Source organism: Thunnus maccoyii, chromosome 10 (assembly GCF_910596095.1).
Source record: "Thunnus maccoyii chromosome 10, fThuMac1.1, whole genome shotgun sequence".
NCBI classification, from domain to species: Eukaryota; Metazoa; Chordata; class Actinopteri; order Scombriformes; family Scombridae; genus Thunnus; species Thunnus maccoyii.
Window position 1 is genome coordinate 951,675 of NC_056542.1, and position 23,924 is coordinate 975,598.

A 23,924-nucleotide genomic window follows, 5' to 3' on the forward strand; every position below is an offset into this window, starting at 1 on the left:
ATGATGTTAATGAAACACTGACAGGTTAATTTTCATAGAAATAAACTGAAACCTGATTCTGCCTGAAAGGAAGGAAATGAATCTAAAAACAAGTTAACGTGACTTAAAGTTGGGGGGATGAAACCTTTAAAAACATGGGATTGGTGATTTCAAGGTCAGAGGTCAGAGGTCAGAGGTCTTACTCTGGCAGGATCCAGGCAGCGGTGTGTTGTCTCCTTCCCACCGCCGACTGTCAGTCTCACACAGGAAGCTGCTGACAGGAAGTGAGTTCTGGTAACCACGGTGACAGACGAGATCACAGCTCTGTCGGCTATTGGCTGCTGGGTGGCAGACCAGTGCACCATGGGTAATGGCGGGGTCGGGACAGAGAGGACCTGGAGACAGGAAGTGAGCAAAGTGAAGATTCAAATTTAGTGAAACTACAACAAACAACAAACAAACAAACTTACGGTCACATGACGGCGTGCGTCCTGTCTGCCGGAGTGTCCTGGTCCCGCCTACTTCCTGTCCGTCTTCAGAGACACACCAACAGGAAGTGACATCACACTGGAGAGGGATGAAGGAGCCGTCGGGGCGACACTGGAGACCCTGCAGCTCACACCAGCTGGGACCTGAACGCACCATGAACAGTTTACCAGTTACTGCAGTACTTTTACTACAGTACTGTACTTCAGAACAATTCTGAGGTATTTGTACTTTATTTTAGTATTTCTGTTTCTGTTTTATACTTCTACTGCAATACATTAATTTAATAACTATAGTTACTTTTCAGATTTTACATTAAAAACACACAAGTTCATAAAATACAACGTGTTAAAGATGAAACTAGTGTTTAAAATCTTTTTGCTGAAAATACTGATGTCCTCTAAAGTGATGAAAACATGACATGATGTGTGTGTGTGTGTGTGTGTGTGTGTGTGTGTGTGTGTGTACATGTCAGCTGTCCGGTAGGGCTCGGTGTTGCCGTCTGTATCATCTCTCCGGTCAGAGGGTTCACACACCAGCCTGCAGCGCCTTCTGTCTGCAGCAGCGAGAAACGACCGTCCTGAAACACACACACACACACACACACACACACACAGACACACAGACACACATACACACACACACACACACGCACACACACACATACACACACACACACACACACACACACAGACACACACACACACACACACACACACAACTTAATTCTAACATGAGTATTAAAACCAAACATTGTGAGGACCGGTCCTCACTACGATGGTCCCCAAAAAGATAGCAATACAAGTACACACGCATATGAATCATAGACTGATTCTGTGTTACAGAGGATGACATCATGTTCAAATTAATTAAAATGTCAGATGGGTGTGTGTGCATTTGTGTGTGTGTGTGTGTGTGTGTGTGAGTGTGCATTTGTGTGTGTGTGTGTGTGTGTGTGTGTGTGTGTGTGTGTGTGTGTGAGTGTGCATTTGTGTGTGTGTGTGTGTGTGTGTGTGTGTGTGCTCGCATGTGTGTGTGTGTGTGTGTGTGTGTGTGTGTGTGTGAGTGTGCATGTGTGTTACCTTCTCACACTTTGGCCGGTAGGATGAAATGGTGGCGGCAGTGACATCAGAGCCTTTCATCCAACCAGAGAGCAGAGTGCGAGCCTGAGCTCTCTGACAGCGAGTCAGACCTGCAGGAGGACACACACACCTGTTACAGTTGTGTGTGTGTCTGTGTGTATGTCTGTGTGTGTGTGTGTGTGTGTGTGTGTGTGTGTTATCTTACATTTGGGCAGGCTAAGCGAGCGGCTGGTCAGAGAGTCAGGGATGTACTCGCCATCTTCATCAACACACCAACACTGACCTGCAAACACACACACAACACACTTATAGTGTTTTATGATATAATATTATTCTGATCAGGAACGCCGTGGTTACTGAAAACATTACAGCGCTCCTACATAACCGCAGCGTCCCTGGTTGCATGTCTTTCCTCTCTCTCGTTTCCTGTCTGCTTCTCAACTATCAGCTGTCAATTAAAGGCAAAAATACCCAAAAAACATCTTTGAACATATTCTTTCTGATTTATGAGTGTGTGTGTGTGTGTGTGTGTGTGTGTGTGTGTGTGTGTGTGTGTGTGTGTGTGACCTGTGCTGTGGTAACACTGTGTGTGCAGCCAGAGTCCGTCAGCGTCACACTGTGGCGTGAACGGCTGGTAGGAGCGACGCCGAGGCGGCAGGAACATCTGAACAGCTGAGGACATGAAGCACGATGTTGTTATGACATCATCAGTGGTGGAAGAAGTATGGAGATGTTTTACTTAAGTAAAAGTATCAATAGCAAAGTATTAAAATACAAGTAAAAATCTAAGTAGAAGTACAGAAGTTAGTACCAAAATGTACTTGAAGTATCAAAAGTAAGTAGTAGTTATGTACAAGTAAGTAAGTACTTGTTATGCAAAATGGCCCAACAGTATAACTATTAAATTATTGTTATATTACTTTCTTAAACAAACCAACTAAAAACACTTCATTCTTTGCCTGAAAAGACTTTTTTCATTATTGTTTAATTGTTTTGTTTATAAACGATGACGATTTCACGTCTTGTTTTGTCCAATCAACAAATATTCAGTTTATCATCATGTATGACGGTAAAAAGCTTCAAATCTGAAAACATGCAACCAAAAAAAATGAATAAAATGATTATTTGATTATCAAAATAGTTGCAGATTAATTATCAGTTGATTGATTAATGGTTGCAGCTCGACTTTCATGTGATGAAACTTAACTTTACTAAAACACAGTTTACTGAATATTGATTCTCTCTGCTGGTTGATTTTTACAGTGAAGAACTGAAGCTTCCTGTAACGAAGGAAATCAATATAAAACCTGATGGATTATTTGGAAAATGTTCAGCGGGAATATTTGTTGTTGATGAACTGAAATAAAACCTTCAACATGTAGAAATTCATTCTGGGATCAAAGTATTTTGGATTAAATTCCAGATTTTTTCTCCATGTGGAACATAAACCATCGTCTTAATTTGCAGTTGTGACTCACTGGAGTAGGCAGCCAATCGCAGCGCAGCTTTGGAGCGGCTCAGCAGCCTGTCAGAGACCCGCAGCTCTTCCTCTGATTGGCTGATCTGCAGCTCCTCGGGGGTCAGACGCAGACCTTCAGCCAATAGGAATCCGTATCCCAGCGGGAGGTGGGAGGAGTTAGAGAGAGCGACGATGCTCTTCACTTCCTGTCTGAACGCTGTGACCTCAGCAAACACCTGAGAGCAGCGACCTGGAAGTCAACATCAAACTGTAGTTACTGCGCTTTTACTTCTTATGCTCCTGTCTGATCTGTTTTATACATTTTTATCATTCAGCATTTTAATTTTTTTTATCGCTCGTGTCCATTAGTCTCAAAATGTTTTACTGTTAACGTTTGTTCTCTTTTTTTTAAATCAGCTCATCAATCGTCTGTATTGAACTGAACTAACCTGCATGAAATGATTGATTGATTTTTTTATCATAAAAGAATTATTATTACAGTAAAATTTCACAAATATTAATCTATAAATAAACAAAAAACTTATTTGTGAAAAGTGACATCAGGCATCAAAGAAAACTGCATTTGTTTTATACATTTAACACTGAGTCTTTCCTGCTGCTCTGTTGTTGTTGTTGTTGTTGTTGTTGTTGTTGTTGTCAGATCAAAAGTCAGATCTTCTAAAAGAGGTTTGTCCAGCTCTTTGCCAAAATTACAAATGTTTACAGGGTGAATTTGTGATGAATTAAAGCTGAAGTTTGAGGTTTTTATCTGACCTGCGGAGGACTGAAGCTTCTCCTCGTTTCTCTCCGGACCTGAAACACAACAGACAGACAGACAGAAGGATCCTCTGTGACTGAGATCAGAACCTGGAAGGTTCCACATCATCAGGATGTTATGAACAAATCTCAGAGCTGGAAAGTGTAAAGAAAGAAGAGGCCGAATGATCCTTCACAGCTACTGTATATTCGTCTTTAAAGAGCAGCTCTGTGGCTTCATCAGTGGTGGAAGAAAAACTCCTTTACTAAAGTAAAAGTACCAAAACAGCAATGTAAAAATACTTTAAGTAAAAGCCCTGCATTTTAAATCCTGCTTAAGTAAAAGTACAAAAGTAAAATTGGGCTGTGACTGACTGACCTTTAACAGTCAGCAGACATTTGGATTAGTTTTCTTTGCTTTAATCTTTGCATTCCTGTGAAATATTAGAGAGTTTTACCTCTCTGGGCCACAAACAGTTGTTATAACAGTTATGTGAGGAGACGCCAAAAAGTTTAAGTTTAATAATGTAGTGTAATTTACTTTCATCCACTGGGCTTCATCTTATTTGGCGAGAGACGGAGCTTAAAAACGGGGCCTTGAAGCCAAAAACAATATAAAATCAACAGCATGACTGATTGAACTCTGCTGCAGACATTGACCCGGTGACCTTTCCTCTAGCGCCACCCTCAGGACAAAGCTGCTGCTGCTCAGCCTGTAAGAACAGATGAATCATCAGGATGTTTGTTCATATTGTGGCTGTAATGAACTCTGCCGCCTGTAGGGGGCGCTGGCAGGAGTTTGGACTGTTTCCTGCAGCTCTGGCAGGTAGTTTCCTGGACTAGAACACACTCGGTTATTCACGTTAAAGCAGTTTTGTGTCGTCAGCTGTGACATCTGCTGAGCGTCAGTGATCACTTACAGGTGACGGCGCCCCCTGCTGACCCCGCAGCGGTTGTTTTTCCGTCAGCGTCCACACAGAAGCAGCGTGATCCGACACACTGCAGCGGCAGGTAGTCTCCGTCCTCCGAGCATGCTGGGATGTGGATTTCAGCTCCGGCCGCCATGTTTTCTCTCACCTTCAGCGCCGCCGCTCGCTCTCTCTCACAGCGGGTCGGGCATCGAGGCCGACGACCGGCGGTCCGCGACCCCGCGACCTCCTGACCCTGAGAATCAACGCACCAGCACTCAGCTGCCCGACACTGAACCTGCTGGAAACCACCACTGGACGTGCAGCTCGGGACAAAGATGGACGCCGCGTCCTCCTTGTCCTCACCGGAGCAGCGACGCAGCAGAGGAGTCAGAACCTAAAAACAAGAAGAATGAATGAAGTTAGTTTCAGCTGTGATGAGAAGCAGCTCTGCAGGTCATGTGGGAGTTACTGTAATAACCAGCGCACGATCGTCTCACATTCCTACTGACCTACAGGTGGCTGTAGTGAGCCGAGAAACACGGCAATGTGCCAGCAAAAGCAGAGAAGAAGAAGACCGGAAACACAGTAAACACAGACATAAACAAAGCAGGATTTAAAATACTTTAAAATATATATTTTGCAAATGTTTTGGATTCAACACATTTGTTGGATCCCAACGATTAACACGATGTGTTCTGGTGAGTAACAGTGAATGTAAACGTCACTTTTGTTTGTTTACAAGGAAACTCCACTAGAGCTGCAGCGCTTAGTTGATTAATCAATTAGTTGCCAACTATTAAATTAATTGGCAACTATTTTGATAATTGATTAATTGTTTTGAGTTATTTTTTAAGAATAAAATGTCCAAATTCTCTGATTCCAGCTTCTTAAATGTGAATATTTTCTGGTTTCTTTAGTCTCTGTGACAGTAAACTGAACATTTTTGAGTTGTGGACAATAAAGGCATTTGAGGACGTCATCTTGGACTTTTGGAAACACTGATCCACATTTTTCTTCATTTTCTGACATTTTAAAGACCAAACAACTCATTGATTAACGGAGAAAATAATCGACAGATTAATCGCTGCAGCTCTAAACTGTCTGCGTGACCTCAGAGGTTTTCTCAGGTGTCGGAGGACTTGTGGTTTCTGACCTGCTGCAGTGAGGCGGAGTCCGAGCTGCTCGTCTCCATCAGTGCGTGTTGGAGGGCGGACAGGAAGGCGGGGTCCTCCAGGGCTCTGCTGACAGACTGGACCAGGTCCCGGTTCTCCTGCAGGCTGGAGATGACATCCTGAGAAGAGAGCCGGTCCAGGCCGAGGGCTCCTCGCGCTCCCACCGCCCCGCTGAGGTTGAAGGCGGCGGCGTTCTTCAGGAACTTCCCTCCGAACAGGTTCTCCTGGAGGCGGCGGGGGGAGGAGCGAGCCAGCGCCTGCTGAGCTCCACCCACCGAGGGGAAGAGACCGTGGAGGACTTCGACCAGGTGAGACAGGAAGGAGGTCAGATCCGCCTCCACCGGCAGGAGCTCCTCGAGAGGCCGGAGGAGGGAGCGACAGAAGGCCGGAGATCTGCTTGACGAGGCCGGGAGAGGAGGATCAACGGGGCCTGAGAAGAGCCGGGACAGAGCCAGACGACGCTGAGAGGGACAGTCAGCAAGACCTGAACCTGGAGGAGGAGGAGAAGAAGGAGGAGAATCAGGAGAGGAGGTGGAGGAGGAAGAGGAGGGGTAGAGGTAAAGCAAATACATTAAATGAATGACATGAGAAGATGAGATGAAATGAGAAAAGAAAAGAAGAACAGGGAAGAGATCGGATGAGATGAAGTGAGATGGAAACGAGATGAGAAGACAAGAAGAAACGCAGAGATAAGATGAGTTAGAGATAAAGTGGATGAGATGAAAAGAGACAAGACATTAAGAGAGGAGAAGAAGAAATGAGACTTAAAAAGAGACGACAGAAGATGGAAGAAGAGATGAGAGATATGAAGAGTGAAGATGAGAAGAAATGAAATGAGAAGAGAGAGAAAGAAAATAGAAAAGATGATGAAACATGACAAGAGATGAAATATAAAATCATGAGACGATGTTAAAGGAGATGAGACAATGAAATGATGTGAGAACAGATGACAGGAAATGAGAGGATGATGATAAGAACAAGAGTACAGATGAGAGGAGATGAGAAATAAAGATATTAGAAAAGAAAAGAGATGAGATGAGATGAGATGAGATGAGATGAGATGGATAAAGACAAGAACAGAAGAGCAGAGAAACAGATTAGAACAGATTATATTCATGGAAATGAGAAGATGAGATGAGAAAAAAATTAGAGGTGAGAGGAGATGATGTAAGAATAGATGACAGGAAATGAGAATAACGAATGAAAAGACGAGAAGCAATGAGACAAAACGATGAGATGAGATAAAATTCAGTGAGAAGAAACAAGACGAGATGAGATTAAAAAATGTATGAGATGAGATGAGATGAGCAAAAATAAAGGAGAGATAAGATAAGATGAGATGACATGAAGAGAGAGGAGATAGAAGAGGATATGGGAGGAAATGAGAGGAGATAAAGGAGACTAAATGAGATGAGAATAAGCTCCAGGAAACTCACTGCAGACCAGGGAGTCTCCGAGCTGTCGAGTCCCAGGAAGCTCCCTCCCTGTGGGGTCGACACACCAGCACTGCCCCCCCTGCTGACACTGTCTGGGGCTGAAGGATCCGCCGGTCTCACAGGACGGGATGAAAACGCTGGACGTCTCCATCGCTGCCCGCCGCTCCTCCTCACAGGGAGACGGACCTGAGAGACAGACACAGCTCACATTTCTTCAAACCAGTTTAAACCAGTATACATGAGTGCAGAGAGATACATCTTACAAACCTCATTGATGCTGCTTACTGGTCTGATAAAATTTTACTTTTGAGGATTAACAAATTTAATCTTGTGTAAAGCAGATCCAGATTATTGCATGTAGTTCATGAAGTCAGGACAAATTTAAACTGGTTCAAACTGGTTTAATGTGATGTTAATTAATCCAGATACTAACATCTGTAGCAGCACCTAAAACTGTGTACTTCAGTGCGACAAAACAAACCCAACTCAGTAAAAATGATGATTATCTGCTGATCAAGACTTGATGACCTCAGTTGGGATTGTTTTGTCAAAGGTCAAGAATGGACCTTCACGCTTAATGAAGCAGACAAACCAGTTCAAACCAGTTCAAACCAGTGTTAACTCATCCAGACGTTACTTCTAAAGCTCCCTAAAATGGTCAGTTTAACACTGCGAGGCAGTTTGAACCAGTTTATGTCTGCTCAAACTACTTTAAACCAGTATAACTGAGATCAGAGTTACTGGATCTTTACTATCTCATTATTGTCTTTACTGGTCTGAACCAGTTTAACTTTACTGATTAACTCATTTAAACAAGTATATATGATATAAACATTAAGTTTAAATTGTCATGACCAGTTTAAACCAGTATAAACTTTAAAAAGTGAGTTTACATCTGAAACGTCCGGTGAGGGCGAGGCGGACTCCCAGCATCCTCCTCTGCAGGACTCTGTAGATGTTGGTCTGAGAGAAGGAGCGACCGGACCGAAGACCTGAGAACGCCGAGTCGTACACTTCAGACAGGAGCAGCTCCACACCTGGACAGGAAGTACACCCCTTCATCATCATCATCATCATCATCATCATCATCATCATATTATATCTGACAGGGTTACAAACAAGCATGTGATTGATTAATTGTTTGGTCTATAATATGTCAGAAAATAGTGAAAATGTGTGTGTACCTGTTTCCTCCAGCTCTCGGCCTCTGCTGTCTGAACAGAAGCAGTACGAAGAAACCAGCGGGAAAAACTTCCTGAAACTGCCGAACGTCTCGAAGGCTTCTGGGAACCTGAAACAACACAAAAATATAAACAAAATATACACAGTTATACACAAACATACACACAAAAATACATAAAATTAAAGCTGCAAGCAGCGTTGAACGGGCCCTCACGCCTCCACGCACGTCGGGCCGCGGCGCAGTCGAAGGGCTTCTGTGACGGGCATGTAGATGTCTTCAGACCCGGCTGTTTTCAGACAGTGCAAGAAGGAGATCAACATCACTTCCTTTGTCCACTGTTTTACCTGCTGCTGGGGCTGCTTCGCTGAAATTTCGTAGGGGGCGCTATTCAGCCAGTTTGCATCACTGACTGAATATTGTCATGTAGACGTGTTCAGGCCGGGACTCTTATCAAACATGTAAAGTTTGGGGCAGACTGGAGCATTTGCACTAAAGTTATAGCAGTTACTCTGTCATGGCGAAACATCAAAACTCAACGCCACGCCACGGCCACACGCTTCAACGATAGCTAAATTATAGCATATTAGGCACATTACCGCCACCCTCCGCTTCAGACTGTAGACCAAATATTAAATCCTACACATAAATCGAATGAGCGAACCGCTAGGTGCTCGGGCCCTAATAAAGGAAAAACTGCAGTACAGAGCTACAAATTTTAGTTTTGATGGTATTTTTCTGCAGCACTTTATCACTAAACTGTCACCCTCACTCCATTTTTTCCCTTCCCCTCATAGGTCATCCCCACTACTGAATTATACATATAAGACTCATAATTATTGTAAAATAAATGATAATAACACCAAACTTCATACAAAGTTTGTATATAATGTACTGTATGTATATAGATCTTTCTGCTGTATCATACAAAAATGAGCTGCATTCAACCCCCACACCCACCCCCCCCCTTCTATTCTCTCTCTCTCCCTCTCAGTTGGAGAGGAGGATTTCAGAGTACTCCTCTTGTGAAATATACTCATAAATCCCATGACTTTGGCCAAATCTTACATTAAAAATCATATTTTAGTAGGAATTTTCATCGCGAATCCATTGATACAGGTTTGAAAGTGATCAGACTTATAGTTCAGACGTCAGACGCCTCAGTTTGACACAAAGTTCATGCCCATAGATTGCCTCCCCATTGGTTTACATTGTAAGGGTGATGTGGCACTCCAACTTTCAGGGCTTACAAAATCTAAACCGTTCAAGTTATTACAAAGTTTTTAATAACTTTTGTTCAGCACAGTGTGATAAGACATGTATTAAAGCTTGAAGCCGATACCATTAACGCCCTAAGAGGAGATAGTGTTTGTTCAGGGACCAAAATTGGGGCAAAGTCTTATTTTGAAAGACTAATTTTAGACTTCCTGTTGGAAGGGGTGTCAGCAGACGATTTGTAGGTCTTGATGAGATGAATAATTGAGTTTTGGTTTGATCTCTCTACGACATTCCTACGGGCCGTGGCGGCCATATTAGATACATAGGTGGCGCTCTCAAGCACATTTTGGCAGTTTGGGGGTTAATATTTACATTTTATCAAATATTTCACCAGACCTGGTGTGTGTGCCAAATTTTGTGAGTTTTTGAGCATGTTTAAGGGGTCAAAAAGGGTTTAAGTGGCGTAATAATAAAGAAGAAAGAAAGAAACAAACGCAAGAAATACAATAGGGTCTTCACCCCTTTGGGGCTCAGGCCCTAAATATACACCTGTTGAAAGTGTGCAGACGGACAGACAGACGGACAGACAGACAGACAGGTGAGTTACCTGTTGAAGGTGTGCAGCAGGTCCAGCTCTGTTCTGTCCGTCATGTTGATGAATTTACACTGAACAGGGAGGAAACTTCCGTCTGCTGAACACTGAGGAGGAGACGGAGACATGGAGCCGTGGAGGAGCCGCCTCGCTCTCACCTCACAGCTGCCAGCACCTGCAGGTCAAAGGTCAACAGGTGAGTCGGTCTGATGATGTCAGCAGGTCACACCAAACACATTCAAACAACACAGTGCTGGAAACCAAAAGCTCTGCGTTTGTACTAAACTAAAAACAGACCGAGGTGTCTGTTTACTGGAGAGGTTTCCCTCTTTTAGAAGCATCATTCTTCATAGCATCAGCAGTATATTAGCAGTAGTAGTAGTAGTAGTAGTAGTAGTAGTGTTAGTAACAGTAGTATCAGTATGAGTATCAGTACGTACAGCGCTGAGGTCGGCCGGTCTGTCTGGTCCCGTAGAGCTCCATGCCGTCCTGATCTACACACCAACACTGATCCCTGCTGGAGTCACACTGAACTGACTCAAACTGTCCTGAAGGAGAACACTGCAGGACGGACTGCAGCTGGCAGGGAGACGGACCTGCAGACAGACAGGCAGACAGACAGACAGACAGACAGACAGAAAGACAGACAGACAGACAGGCAGGCAGACAGACAGACAGACAGACAGACAGACAGACAGACAGGTAGAGAGATTAATTACAGATAATATAACTAAAAGATATATAAATAGTAATTTCATTTATCTTAAAGTCCCCAAAAAACCTGGATTGTATTTCATCGCTGTCACTTTTATACTGACGAAGACAATAAGTGTGGAAACGTTGGAGTGTTATGTCTACCTGCAGCTCAGCACGTCAGTACAACAGGTGTGTCAAAGGACGAGTTCACAGTTTTTCAAGTGTCTTAAACCAAATGACACTGAGCCCAAATGAACATTAAAGCTGTTTATCTTGCTGTAATCATTCCTCCTGTTCATACTGACCATTAGAAGATCCCTTCATAATGACCTTACAATGGAAGTGATGGAGGACAAAATCCACAGTCTGAAGCTAATATGAAGCTTCAGCGTCCAAATGAGTCAAATCAAGTAGATATCTTTCAACGTTACAGTCTTTTTAGTGCCAAAGTTCCTCTTTTTGTTACTATACTTCCACCTGCAGCTCAACAGGGAAACACTGTCCGAGGAAACACAAAGAGGGAATTTGATGCTAAAAAGACTGTAAATGTGTCAGATATTCACTTGATATGACTAACTCAGACTGATGAAGCTGAATAGAAGCTTCACACAGACTTTTAAATGACTGTGTGGACACACTGTGGATTTTATCCTCCATCACTTCCATTAAAGCACATTTGAAGGATCTTTAATATCCAGTATGAACAGGAGGAATGATTACAGACACCTGACTGCTGGAAATATGTGAACCTCCTTTAATCCTTTAGTTCTTTGTTGTTTTTTCTTTATTTCTGAATTTTCCTGCCAGTAAAATCTATGAAGTACATTTTCTGCACCACATGACAGCAGTATTGTGTCCCTGTAGTCTAAAAGTGTTTGATCTGTTCGACTCACACAGAGTTTTGCAATTAAACTGTGATAAATACAGTAACATGTAAACTATGACATCATCATCTCTGATCATTAAACGTGTTGAAGTGTGAAAGTTTCTCTCACAGTTTGGAGCAGAGCTGCTGGTTCGAGTCCCGACGACCTCCTGACCTTCAGCATCCACACACCAACACTCCTGACCCCGCCCACTGCACTGCACAGGTCTACACACACACACACACACACACACACACACAGAAACACACACACACACACACACACACACACACAGACACACACACACATGTTATACTGCAATAATATATTTATGAATCCATGAACTCTACCTTGATGTTACAGACAGATAAATACCTGAACCTGCCATCTTCTGTACAGTGAGGGATGTCACCTTGTTGCTTGGCAACAGCCACGCCCCTCAGCGACTCACATCGGCTCAGGCTCTCCGACTCCAGCTGGTACTCTGCACGACATCATCAGTAAACAATGTGGACTTTTCTCTGTGAGGTTTGTTTCCAACAAACTCTCTTAACGTCACAAACTCTTATAAATCTCTGATGAACGTTCCTGAGATTTCATCATTAGCATCATCGACGCCCCTAAAATGTCCATATAAAGAGACTAGTTCTGCTCCGTTTGTGGTTTCATTCAAATGTTCTCAATAAGAGTGAAAAGCAGAATTAGAGGTTTCTGTTGTCAGAAACCAGCAGACACATTCATCAGTGTCAGTCGTTGTATTAGAGGAGCTGAAACTATTAGAAAACATGAATCCATCAGCTGAGACAGAAATAAAGAGGGAATGATTTGACATGAAGTTAGATGGTAAAAACCATCTTTCTAAAGGAAAGGCATCATGTGACGTCACAGAGATGTTAGAGGAGAATATTACAGCCTGCAGTAGCTGATGTTACTGTCAGAAACATTTCAAGTCTGGTATTTTATAATTTTCTTCTTGCAGAGTCAAACCAACAGTGAGAACAGAGAACATATTAACAGCCAAGAGATTCGTTTTGTGATTTGACCAAATCGATGTTCATCATTAAGACTTTCACCTCCTACAGCTGTTCACAACCGTAATAGTTCAAATCTGGACTCTTCAATGTGAAAATCGCACTCATTCAAATTATAACTTTGATATAAACAATTAATTCTGATTCAACCAAAAGGCTCAGAGCTGAGAACCACAGACGGAGGGAAGTCAGGAAGTAAAAACACCAGACTGATCCTTTAAATGATGTTGTAGAGAAATGACGGAAAAAGACAAAAAGAGACAGACAGACAGACAGGTGGACAGACAGACAGACAGGTGGACAGACAGGTGGACAGACAGACAGACGGACAGACAGACAGACAGACAGGCAGACAGACAGACAGGTGGACAGACAGACAGACAGACGGACAGACAGACAGACAGACAGACAGACAGGTGGACAGACAGACAGACAGGCGGACAGACAGACAGACAGACAGGCAGACAGACAGGCAGACAGACAGACAGGAGGACAGACGGACAGACAGACAGACAGACAGACAGACAGACAGACAGACAGGAGGACAGACGGACAGACAGACAGGCAGACAGACAGACAGACAGACAGACAGGAGGACAGACGGACAGACAGACAGACAGACAGACAGACAGACAGACAGACAGACAGACAGACAGACAGGCGGACAGACAGACAGACAGACAGGCAGACAGACAGGCAGACAGACAGACAGGAGGACAGACGGACAGACAGACAGACAGACAGACAGACAGGAGGACAGACAGACAGACAGACAGACAGACAGACAGACAGGTGGACAGACAGGCGGACAGACAGACAGACAGACAGACAGGTGGACAGACAGGTGGACAGACAGACAGACAGACAGACAGACAGACAGACAGACAGGCAGACAGACAGACAGGTGGACAGACAGGTGGACAGACAGACAGACAGACAGACAGACAGACAGACAGACAGACAGACAGACAGGTGGACAGACAGGTGGACAGACAGACAGACGGACAGACAGACAGACAGACAGGAGGACAGACAGACAGACAGACAGACAGACAGACAGACAGGAGGACAGACAGACAGACAGACAGACAGACAGACAGACAGGTGGACAGACAGGCGGACAGACAGACAGACAGACAGGCAGACAGACAGGCAGACAGACAGACAGGAGGACAGACGGACAGACAGACAGACAGACAGACAGACAGACAGACAGACAGGTGGACAGACAGACAGACAGACAGACAGACAGACAGACAGGTGGACAGACAGACAGACAGGCAGACAGACAGACAGACAGACAGACAGGTGGACAGACAGGAGGACAGACAGACAGACAGACAGACAGACAGGTGGACAGACAGACGGACAGACAGACAGACAGACAGGCAGACAGACAGGCAGACAGACAGACAGGAGGACAGACGGACAGACAGACAGACAGACAGACAGACAGACAGACAGACAGACAGGTGGACAGACAGACAGACAGACAGACAGACAGACAGACAGGTGGACAGACAGACAGACAGACAGACAGACAGACAGACAGACAGGTGGACAGACAGACGGACAGACAGACAGACAGACAGACAGGCAGACAGACAGACAGACAGGCAGACAGACAGACAGACAGACAGACAGACAGACAGACAGACAGGCAGACAGACAGACAGACAGGAGGACAGACAGGTGGACAGACAGACAGACAGACAGACAGACAGACAGACAGACGGACAGACAGACAGACAGACAGACAGGCAGACAGACAGACAGACAGGCAGACAGACAGACAGACAGACAGACAGGCAGACAGACAGGCAGACAGACAGGCAGACAGACAGACAGACAGACAGACAGGTGGACAGACAGACAGACAGACAGACAGGAGGACAGACAGACAGACAGACAGACAGACAGACAGACAGACAGACAGACAGACAGACAGACAGACAGACAGACAGGTGGACAGTCACAGGTGTGTTTACCTGAAGCTTTGCCCTGCAGCAGCTCCGGGCAGCAGACCAGGATGCAGGTGATGCGGATCAGCCAGGCCATGGTCTCCGTGGTGACAGACTGAGCATCGCTGCCTCTTTATAAACCCGCAGAGCTGCTGAGTCACCGTGAGGAGTACACCACACCTTCATCCTTCCTCCTCTTCCTCTTCTTCTCCGTCCTCGTGTGTCCGCCTCGGTGGAACCAGGAGTCCTCAGCCACGACTCAGGAGGCGCGCAGTGAGCCGTGAAGCCCTCTGATTGGACGAGAGGATTTCTGAAACACAGGTGAGACAGTTCAGTGTTCAGTGTGACGTCTGTTGTCTTTAATCCACTGAAGCTGTTTCACCTGAGGACCAGCTGCATGTTTCCAGATAAAAGGTTATGAAATGTCATAAAATCAAAAAAATAAAAAACATTAACAATGTGAAAACATAAAATATATAAACAATAAAATCTGCTAAAAAGTTTAAAAAATAACTCACAACTAGAGAATGAACTCAAATACAAAAACTAATATTCTCCAGATCTGTTTCTATAAACTGTAATTTACACAAATCCATAATAAAGCTGATGTCATCATGACTGTTTATTCATTTATTTAAAGGATGAGTTCACAGTGTGTTAAACCAGCAGTCAGGTGTCTGTAATCATTCCTCCTGTTCATACTGGATATTAAAAGATCCTTCAAATGTGCTTTCAATGGAAGTGATGGAGGATAAAATCCACAGTGTGTCCACACAGTCATTTAAAGTCTGTGTGAAGCTTCTATTCAGCTTCATCAGTCTGAGTTAGTCATATCAAGTGGATATCTGACACATTTACAGTCTTTTTAGCATCAATTTCCCTCTTTGTGTTTCCTCAGACAGTGTTTCCCTGTTGAGCTGCAGGTGGAAGTAGTTTTCAGATGAAGATTTGACACAATGGATAATATAACAAGCTTTTAAAATACAACACATTGTTAAAGATGAAACCAGTGGTTTCCAACCTTTTTTTAGCTTTTTCACATTTACATACTACATTTATACCAGAGGGGCCGAATTCACTTCAGAAGTGCAGAGGCCAAAAAGAAAGAGAGAGAGTGTGTGTGTGCGTGTGTGTGCGTGTGTATGTGTGCGTGTGTGTGTGTGTGTGTGCGTGTGTGTCTGTGTCTGTGTGTATGTGTGTGTGTGTGTGTGTATGTGTGTGTGTGTGTGTGTATATGTATGTGTGTGTGTGTATGTGTGTGTCTGTGTGTGTGTGTGTATGTGTGTGTGTGTGTGTGTGTGTGTGTGTGTGTGTGTATGTGTGTGTGTGTGTGTGTGTGTGTGTGTGTGTCTGTGTGTCTGTGTGTGTGTATGTGTGTGTGTGTTACTGTGTGTGTGTGTGTATGTGTGTGTGTATGTGTGTATGTGTGTGTGTGTGTATGTGTGTGTGTGTGTGTGTGTGTGTATGTGTGTGTGTGTGTGTGTATGTGTGTGTGTGTGTGTGTCTGTGTGTGTGTGTATGTGTGTGTGTGTGTGTGTGTGTGTGTGTGTGTGTGTGTTACTGTGTGTGTGTGTGTGTGTATGTGTGTGTGTGTTACTGTGTGTGTGTGTATGTGTGTGTGTGTTACTGTGTGTGTGTTACTGTGTGTGTGTGTGTGTGTATGTGTGTGTGTATGTGTGTGTGTATGTGTGTGTGTGTGTGTGTGTATGTGTGTGTGTGTGTATGTGTGTGTGTTACTGTGTGTGTGTGTGTATGTGTGTGTGTATGTGTGTATGTGTGTGTGTGTGTGTGTATGTGTGTGTGTATGTGTGTGTGTGTGTGTGTGTGTGTGTGTGTGTTACTGTGTGTGTGTGTGTATGTGTGTGTGTATGTGTGTGTGTGTGTGTGTGTGTGTGTGTGTGTGTGTGTGTGTGTGTGTGTGTGGTTGCTGTCAGTTACTCTTGTCTATTTTTGGTCATCTGTCAGTTTCATCATTCATTTTGTGGAAGTTCAAGTTTACTGATAGTTACTCTAAACAGGAACAAGAGTTTCACAGAAAATGAACGATGAGAAAATTTTAGACTTGGAAGGAAGTGAACAAACCTGCATATTATTTAGTTTGCAGCAGCAAACTTCCCCATACACCACATATATATATATATATATATATATATATATACATATATATATATATATGTATATATATATATATATATATATATATATATATATATATATATATATATATATATATGTATATATATATATATATATATATATATATATATATATATATATATATATATATATATATATATATATATATATATGTATATATGTGTGTGGATAAACACTACATTTATACATTTATAACTACACTTGTACATTTGCACACTATGAATTCAGATATTCAACAAAACAAAACAAACAAACAAAACAGTGGGCAGTAAATATAATGACATCTTGTGTCCAGCAGGAAAACTTTAGAAATGAACAATATTTACATATTCAGAGATTCTGGAGTTTTTGATGAGGGAGAGGATAGATGCCATTTCAAGGATTTTAAAGTACTAGAAACATGTCAGACACACATTATTGTTGCCAGTAGAGTATTTTTATAAGTCTTAATACATGTCTGGAGGGATCTGTAGACTAAACAGCAGGAAGCTAAAGTCTGTTATCTTGTGTTTCTGGCTGCTGCCTCAGATCTCTTCCAGTGTGATATAACTGAAGCAGCCACTTATACTTATTAACATCTTATTACCTGTTTACTGAAACTATGTTGTGAAAGGAGGAAAAGGAATAAAGAAAAGTCCATTAATGACTGTCTGACTGACACAAACACAACATGTTTGTTTTATAGGTGATGAAGCTGTTATATTATTATATATTTCTATTATTTCTATTTATATATTTATTTTTTATGTTTATTAGTAAATTGGCAATTAACATCATTTCCACACTTCAAGTTCTCAATCAGTCTGTCTTCAGTGAGCTGCCATGCACAGGTACGTCTGCTGAGCTACGATTGGACAACACTGTTACAGCACCTCTGCGTGACATCACAGATATGTTTCTGATCAGAGGTGTCAACATGACAGGAAATGTTGAGAAACTGGTGAAAACAAACAGATAAAAAGGAGGAAGTGTGATGTTATTTCTGTCAGTTTGATGGTCAATCAGCGCTGTTACTGCTACTGTTTGATCAGATATAACAAGGAAAAAGTTAAATTGACTTATAAAGAAGTAAGGATGGCAGTTTGGGACAAAAAGATTCCCTGGAGCTTCATGCTGTTTCTGGCTGGTAAGAAATGAATTGTATATATTTATATATATATAATTACTGTTGTTGGCGTTTTCTAAAACATCACATATTTATAGTTCTGTCCAAACACAGTTTCTGTTTTTCACATCAAAATCATCAAATCCAGAACTTTGTATTTTCCATCACTGTTGTCAAATTAAAGTTATTGTTCAGTTTACATTTTCCTGAACTCATCTGTCTTCACTCTGTTGTGTTTTTCTGCAGGTGTTGCTGGTGAACTTGTAAACTATCCACCTCCTGTTTGTGCTGTGGAAGGGTCGACTGTTACCCTCCCCTGCACCTTCACACCACTGAAGTCCTTCAATCAGAGTGAAAAACAAGTTCCACTGCGGATCGTCAGAGTCCGCTGGTGTGTGAACCATGAAATCTGTCAGGGACCCACCCTGTCTGTGTATGACAGCAACTCAACGATGCCCAACCCTCGTTACCAATACCTGGGAGACATGAAGGGAAACTGCACTTTACAGATCAGAAACATTCAGATGATTGACAACGAAACCTTCCGCTTCAGAATGGAAACTGACAACGAAAACGGACATTATACTGAGCAGTCAGGAGTGAGAGTCACAGTCACTGGTAAGAGCTTCACATGCTAATGATAACACAAGTGTTACTTATTAAGATGAATCAGATTTAGAGTTTGTAGTCCTAAAACCAGGACAGTTTCCTGCTCTGTGCTTTCTGGGACTGTTAGAAGGTTCAAAAGTTATGGCTTGATATGGAGAAATATTAGTGTCGCATGTCTTTATCTCCTTCACTTTGTATTCACAACTATAGTTTAGAGCAGATAAAGCATCTGTTGGGCTGGATGATCATTTTCTCTTCTTTAATCTGCAAAAAGTTAAAGTTTTGGAAATCAAACCTCCAACAATTCATGACTGGAAGTTCACTCTGAGAAACTTTTTAAAAATGAAAACTAGTGTAACAAGCAGCTCCAGGAAGTATAGAGGGGATGTCCTGTGGGACTTGTTGTTGTTGTTGTTGTTGTTGTTATTAGTTAACGTTTCTCTGCTTGTTTATTTTGTATGTTTTTTTTATTTGTTTGTTTGTTGTTGTTTCTGTTTGTGCAGTGAACAGGATGTTTGTGTTGATTTGTCTTGTTCTGGTAAATAATAAAAAATAATTCTAATGAGCTTAAAAACATTTTTACAACTTAGTTTTAGAGCTGCAACTAACGAATATTTTCTTAATTAATCTATTAAACATTTGGTCAATGAAATGTTACAAAATAGTGAAAAAATATAATTTATAATGTGCAGAACCTTTTACACATGTAGAAGAAAAACAGCAAATCCTCACATCTAAGAAGTGACGATGTGAACTTCTCTCAGATTGAAAAATAAAAATCAAGTACGAGTGATTGAGGAGAATTTGTGACGTTCCAGTTTCTGGTAAAACAAACTTCTGTTCATCATCATGCAGCCAGATGTTTGTGCCTCAGGCTGTTTCTGCTGGTCTATCCAGTCTCATGTTGTGTAACATCACCTACTGTAGACCTCATGTTGCTTTATGTGCACATTTTAGGATGAAATGTCAGGAACGTTCAGCTCAGATGTTCATCAGGCTGAAACCAGAGATGTATGAAGAGCTTCAGGAGGAGAAATGTTCTTACATGATGTTCCTGAATACTGAAGCAAACCTGTGTAGTTTGATTCTTGTACATTACTGTCACTGTCTTTAAACTTTTAAAATGTCTGCTGCATGTATTGATAATAACATCATGTTGACTGCTGCTACCTCCAGTAATAATCATCTGTGGTCACAGAGAGAAACTAAAATACTTTTTTTACTTTAGAACCGCTCAGAATGAGAATAAACAGCTCCAGTGATGCCGGAGAGCTGAGCCAGAATCAAAAAGTCACACTGAGCTGCACAACAACAACCTGCACCTTCCACCAGCTGGAGGTCACCTGGTTCAAAGATGGCAGCGCCCTCCCACAGTCTGGCCCCGCCCTCCAGCTCGGCCCGCTGACTGCAAAGGATTCTGGGAACTACACCTGTGGTCTAAAAACCGATACCAAGACAATCTCCCCGCTGTACGCCGTGCGTGTGAAGGAGGCAGAGGAGAAGGAGAAAGATGAAGGTTTGTTAGATCAGTTTTATCTTTGAGCTGTCAGAAACTCAACAAACTGCGTCTGTAAACACTTTAAACAGACAAGTGCTGACCGACAGGTACTGACAGGTACTGACAGGTACCAACAAACAATGTTGAAATATGTTGTTACATCATCAACGGACCAATTTAGCTTCTCTGCTCAGGTGTCTGTATACAGTGTTCATTCTGCAGCTTTATACATCCCTGATGTTCAGATGAACATTTTCTATCAAACTGTCCAGCTGTCAGGATAAACAAAACAGAAAAAGATGATCATCAAAAGTACAATTTTATCTCTTTTGATTCAATTTGATGCACATTGAGACGCTGCAGCAGGCTAATGCTAATGCTAATGCTAATGCTAACTCCAGTCTGAGTCTGAGCTCTTTGAGGAAAACACAGACTTTAAATCACTGAACTCTTCATCAGCAGGAACGTTACAGAACATTCAAGCAAACTGACCCAACAACTTTATTCTTGAACGTTTCTGACACATTTTGAACTGCAGCTCTCATGTCCACTCATATCAAACATGAACTAAACAAAACGATGAAGATATGAGACTCAATAATAAACACTTCATCACTCTTATTAACCAGATAAAACTCACATCATTGTTAAACTGTCAAAAACCTCGAAGACATTTATTCTATGTGGAGAGGACGTCTCTTTAGGACGTCTGATCTCAAACAATTAAAGAGTAAATTAAACATTTTTGTGTGAAAAAACCCCAAAACATTATCAGCTGTGTCGCAGAGTGAAAGTCTGAGCAGTATTTGAAGTGTTTTTGCAGTCAGGTCCAGATGGAGGTTTACTGAATGTGGAAAGGACGACAGTGTGACATCTGCTCAGTTTTTACACCAAAACCAGACGTTTTGATAGAGTCCAGTAGAGGGCGATGGATATGATATTGTAACCCTAGTTCTATAAGCACAGGCGGAGCCCTCTTCCTATGGACCCTGCCGCTCCTACACTGTTCGCTGAAGGGGTGGTGGGACGATAGGCAGCGGGAGCACTGCCTTAAATACTTTTTGGGACACGGTCCTGATTAGCAGGCTACACACATGCAAATTTCAGTGAGTGAATGCGTGCGTATGATTGGAGGAGAACTAGTACCCATATGGTCCAGTAGAAGGTCTGTGCTTATAGAACCAGGGTTACAATATCGTAACCTTTGTTTCCTCCAGTCTGTTAGAGTCAGTCAGCACTAAAAGTGTTTATTAGCTCAGTTTAACCTGCAGGAGTCTGATCTGATCTGATCTACAGATAAACATCATGTGATATGATTGAAACTGAACCATGATGTCATAATACAGATAAACTAGATAATGATCACAGAGATGTTTGATCAGTTCAGTTTGGACATTTCTTTAAAAACGTCTCAGAAACGTTTGATCTGTTTTACAGTCACGAAACTGCTGATTGTTCGTGTGGTTCTGTTCATCCTGCTCACTGTGCTCATCGTCATAGCGACAGCCATCATCATCAAAAGTTAACTGTCACCTTCCTCTCTCTGTAATCATTACTCAGTACATCAGTCTCAAAACATCACCATATGAGAACGTTTCCATGGTTATTCCATCTTTAGATAGACCTGTCAGGTATTGTTTTACATTAGTTTTATCATCATCAGTTTTTATCTCTGAAACAACCTTTTGTTTGACTGTAGCAGACTGTAAATCCTCCACCTAACATTTCATTCATGGAGTACCTCAGGGATCAGTTCTCGGTCCTTTGCTCTTCCCACCTGAAGGTGGCATATAGATAACTTGATTTGAATAATATTACAAGTGTTGCTGGAGTTCTCATCTCTTTGACGTCTTTCCCTTCTCTGTGTACCTTGGCTGCCCCATTATCGTAAACTTTTTTGAGTAAATTAATATCTTAGAGTTTTTTTGGACTTCTCAATGTTTTTACATCTTTCTTTACAGGACATGTGTTTGCAAGAAAGCAGCAGCAGCAGAGAACTGAGAGACGTGTGAAGGTGGAGGTGAGTCACAGACAATCACATCAAACTTTTAACACATTACATTTAACATTTAACCTCCATCACATCCTGTTAAAAACAGCAGCAGCTGACGGAGAACAGATTGTTTCTGTCACTCTCACCTCTTTATGTAAAAACTAATTAATGTTGGAATAGCAGCTACTCTGATGTAGGGAACTACAGCTGCATTTAAATGAGGAAGTAACAATTTTGTAAACTCAAAAAAACCTGCTTCATATCAGACAATGTCATAACATCCTTCATGTCCTCATCCTCTGCTGCAGCTCTCCTTGTTGTCTCTGTCAAAGGTTAAAAAATCACATCAGTCATTAGACACCAGCAGAAGTCTGAGTTTAAATCTGCAGTGATTAGTTGATCGAAAGAAAAAGCCAAACGTTCTTTAGCTCCAGCTTCTCAGATGTGATGATTTATTGTTTTTATTTGTCATGTATGACAGTAAATTGAATATCTTAATGTTTTGGACTGATAGTCAGACAAAACAAGCTAATTGAACACATCACTGTAGGCTCCTTTTCTACTATTTTTTAACATTACATTGAGTAAAAGATTAGTTGCAGCTCTGGTCTGAATATTGACGGACACAAAATCTTTTAAAGCTTTTAACAAAAGTAAATTGCATCATTTAATGTGTAGGACAGACTTCATACCTGCTCCCTGGAAGATGAACTCTGTTGGGCCTCAAACCATGAGGTCACACAGAGAAGGCCTACATGTAACCTGTGAGGCCTGACCACGAGGTGCTTTATTCCTTTGTTTTCCCCGAGACAAAGGAATAGCGCCAAAAATGCTGCTTAGACAATGGGAGTCCATTGCAAACTCCATTTCCAAGGATGCTTTGCGAATTTCACACCTCAGCAGGGAGCAGTCAACATACAGTCTCATTGGCGGAGACGCTCCTGCACAGCGGAGCGTCCTGATGATGCAGCCATGACATCACTACCCCTTTAAAAACTGAACGTGCCCTGAAGCACACGCCTTTCCCATGTCACTGAGCTAGGGGTAACTCTTGTTCCTCTGTGAGTCAGCTGACTAAAGGAGGTACCCCACGCACGTGTTTCCCCTCATCGAAGACTCCCCTCGCCGGACGAGACGAGACTTCGCCCGTGTTCACCCGAACACATTCCCGGATCCGAGAGAGACCGCTGCTGCAACCAGCGTCCTCAATTTCCCTCGAAGGAAGTAACGCTTCTTCACTTAGTCGACTCTGCTTTTCTCTCCGCCACGCCGCCGAGAGCCAGCTGCCGTGTTTTTCGCCGACCGTGCGAGAACGGCCACAGTCTGCATCCGAGCCCAGGACAAAGCCGGACATAACGACGGACTACACACAAACCCAGCTCGCTTTCTGAAGCGACCAAGTAAGAGGCATAAGTCTGGGCAGAGGCAGTGTTAGTTGTGTTTTTCTATCAGCATCAGTTGCTGTTGTATAGCATTTAGCTTTTAGCTTTATTGCTATTGTTTGTTGTGCTGTTGACGGACCGCCGCGTCCATTTTTCCTGCTTTACTCTTCAGAGTATTTTAAGTTTGCTGCCTGTTTAGTTGTGTTCACCACGCTAGACTGTTTTGTGTTTGTCCCGCTCGGGACTACTGCTGTGTTTGTGCCATCGTGTGTCAGAAAGTAAGTTGCTTTGTCGGTCAGAAATCAGACAACGTGCGTTACAGACTGCCGTCCGTACGCGCACTGTCTGTGGACAA

At 42.6% G+C, this 23,924-nt stretch overlaps 1 protein-coding gene across 3 annotated transcripts in view; it reads right to left on the minus strand.

Annotated features, from left to right (window-relative positions):
• Nucleotides 1-22,964, minus strand: part of tg (thyroglobulin) — a 41,877-nt gene extending 18,913 nt beyond the window's left edge. The window contains exons 1-19 of one of the 3 annotated variants that reach the window (XM_042424073.1): nucleotides 22,880-22,964; nucleotides 14,853-15,135; nucleotides 12,209-12,317; nucleotides 11,963-12,060; nucleotides 10,712-10,867; nucleotides 10,287-10,446; nucleotides 8,466-8,572; nucleotides 8,175-8,318; nucleotides 7,282-7,467; nucleotides 5,827-6,335; nucleotides 4,683-5,067; nucleotides 3,781-3,819; nucleotides 3,026-3,256; nucleotides 2,115-2,219; nucleotides 1,753-1,830; nucleotides 1,548-1,657; nucleotides 934-1,045; nucleotides 450-611; nucleotides 183-374 (exon numbers count right to left, since the gene is read on the minus strand). In XM_042424073.1, coding sequence (XP_042280007.1) covers nucleotides 183-374; nucleotides 450-611; nucleotides 934-1,045; nucleotides 1,548-1,657; nucleotides 1,753-1,830; nucleotides 2,115-2,219; nucleotides 3,026-3,256; nucleotides 3,781-3,819; nucleotides 4,683-5,067; nucleotides 5,827-6,335; nucleotides 7,282-7,467; nucleotides 8,175-8,318; nucleotides 8,466-8,572; nucleotides 10,287-10,446; nucleotides 10,712-10,867; nucleotides 11,963-12,060; nucleotides 12,209-12,317; nucleotides 14,853-14,922 — 2,953 coding nt within the window. In that variant the 5' untranslated portion in view covers nucleotides 14,923-15,135; nucleotides 22,880-22,964. Of the gene's footprint in view, nucleotides 1-182; nucleotides 375-449; nucleotides 612-933; nucleotides 1,046-1,547; nucleotides 1,658-1,752; nucleotides 1,831-2,114; nucleotides 2,220-3,025; nucleotides 3,257-3,780; nucleotides 3,820-4,682; nucleotides 5,068-5,826; nucleotides 6,336-7,281; nucleotides 7,468-8,174; nucleotides 8,319-8,465; nucleotides 8,573-10,286; nucleotides 10,447-10,711; nucleotides 10,868-11,962; nucleotides 12,061-12,208; nucleotides 12,318-14,852; nucleotides 15,171-22,879 lie in introns of those variants that run through there. The other 2 variants (XM_042424075.1, XM_042424074.1) reach the window with 2 other exon arrangements.
• Between the last annotated feature and the right edge of the window lie 960 nt (nucleotides 22,965-23,924).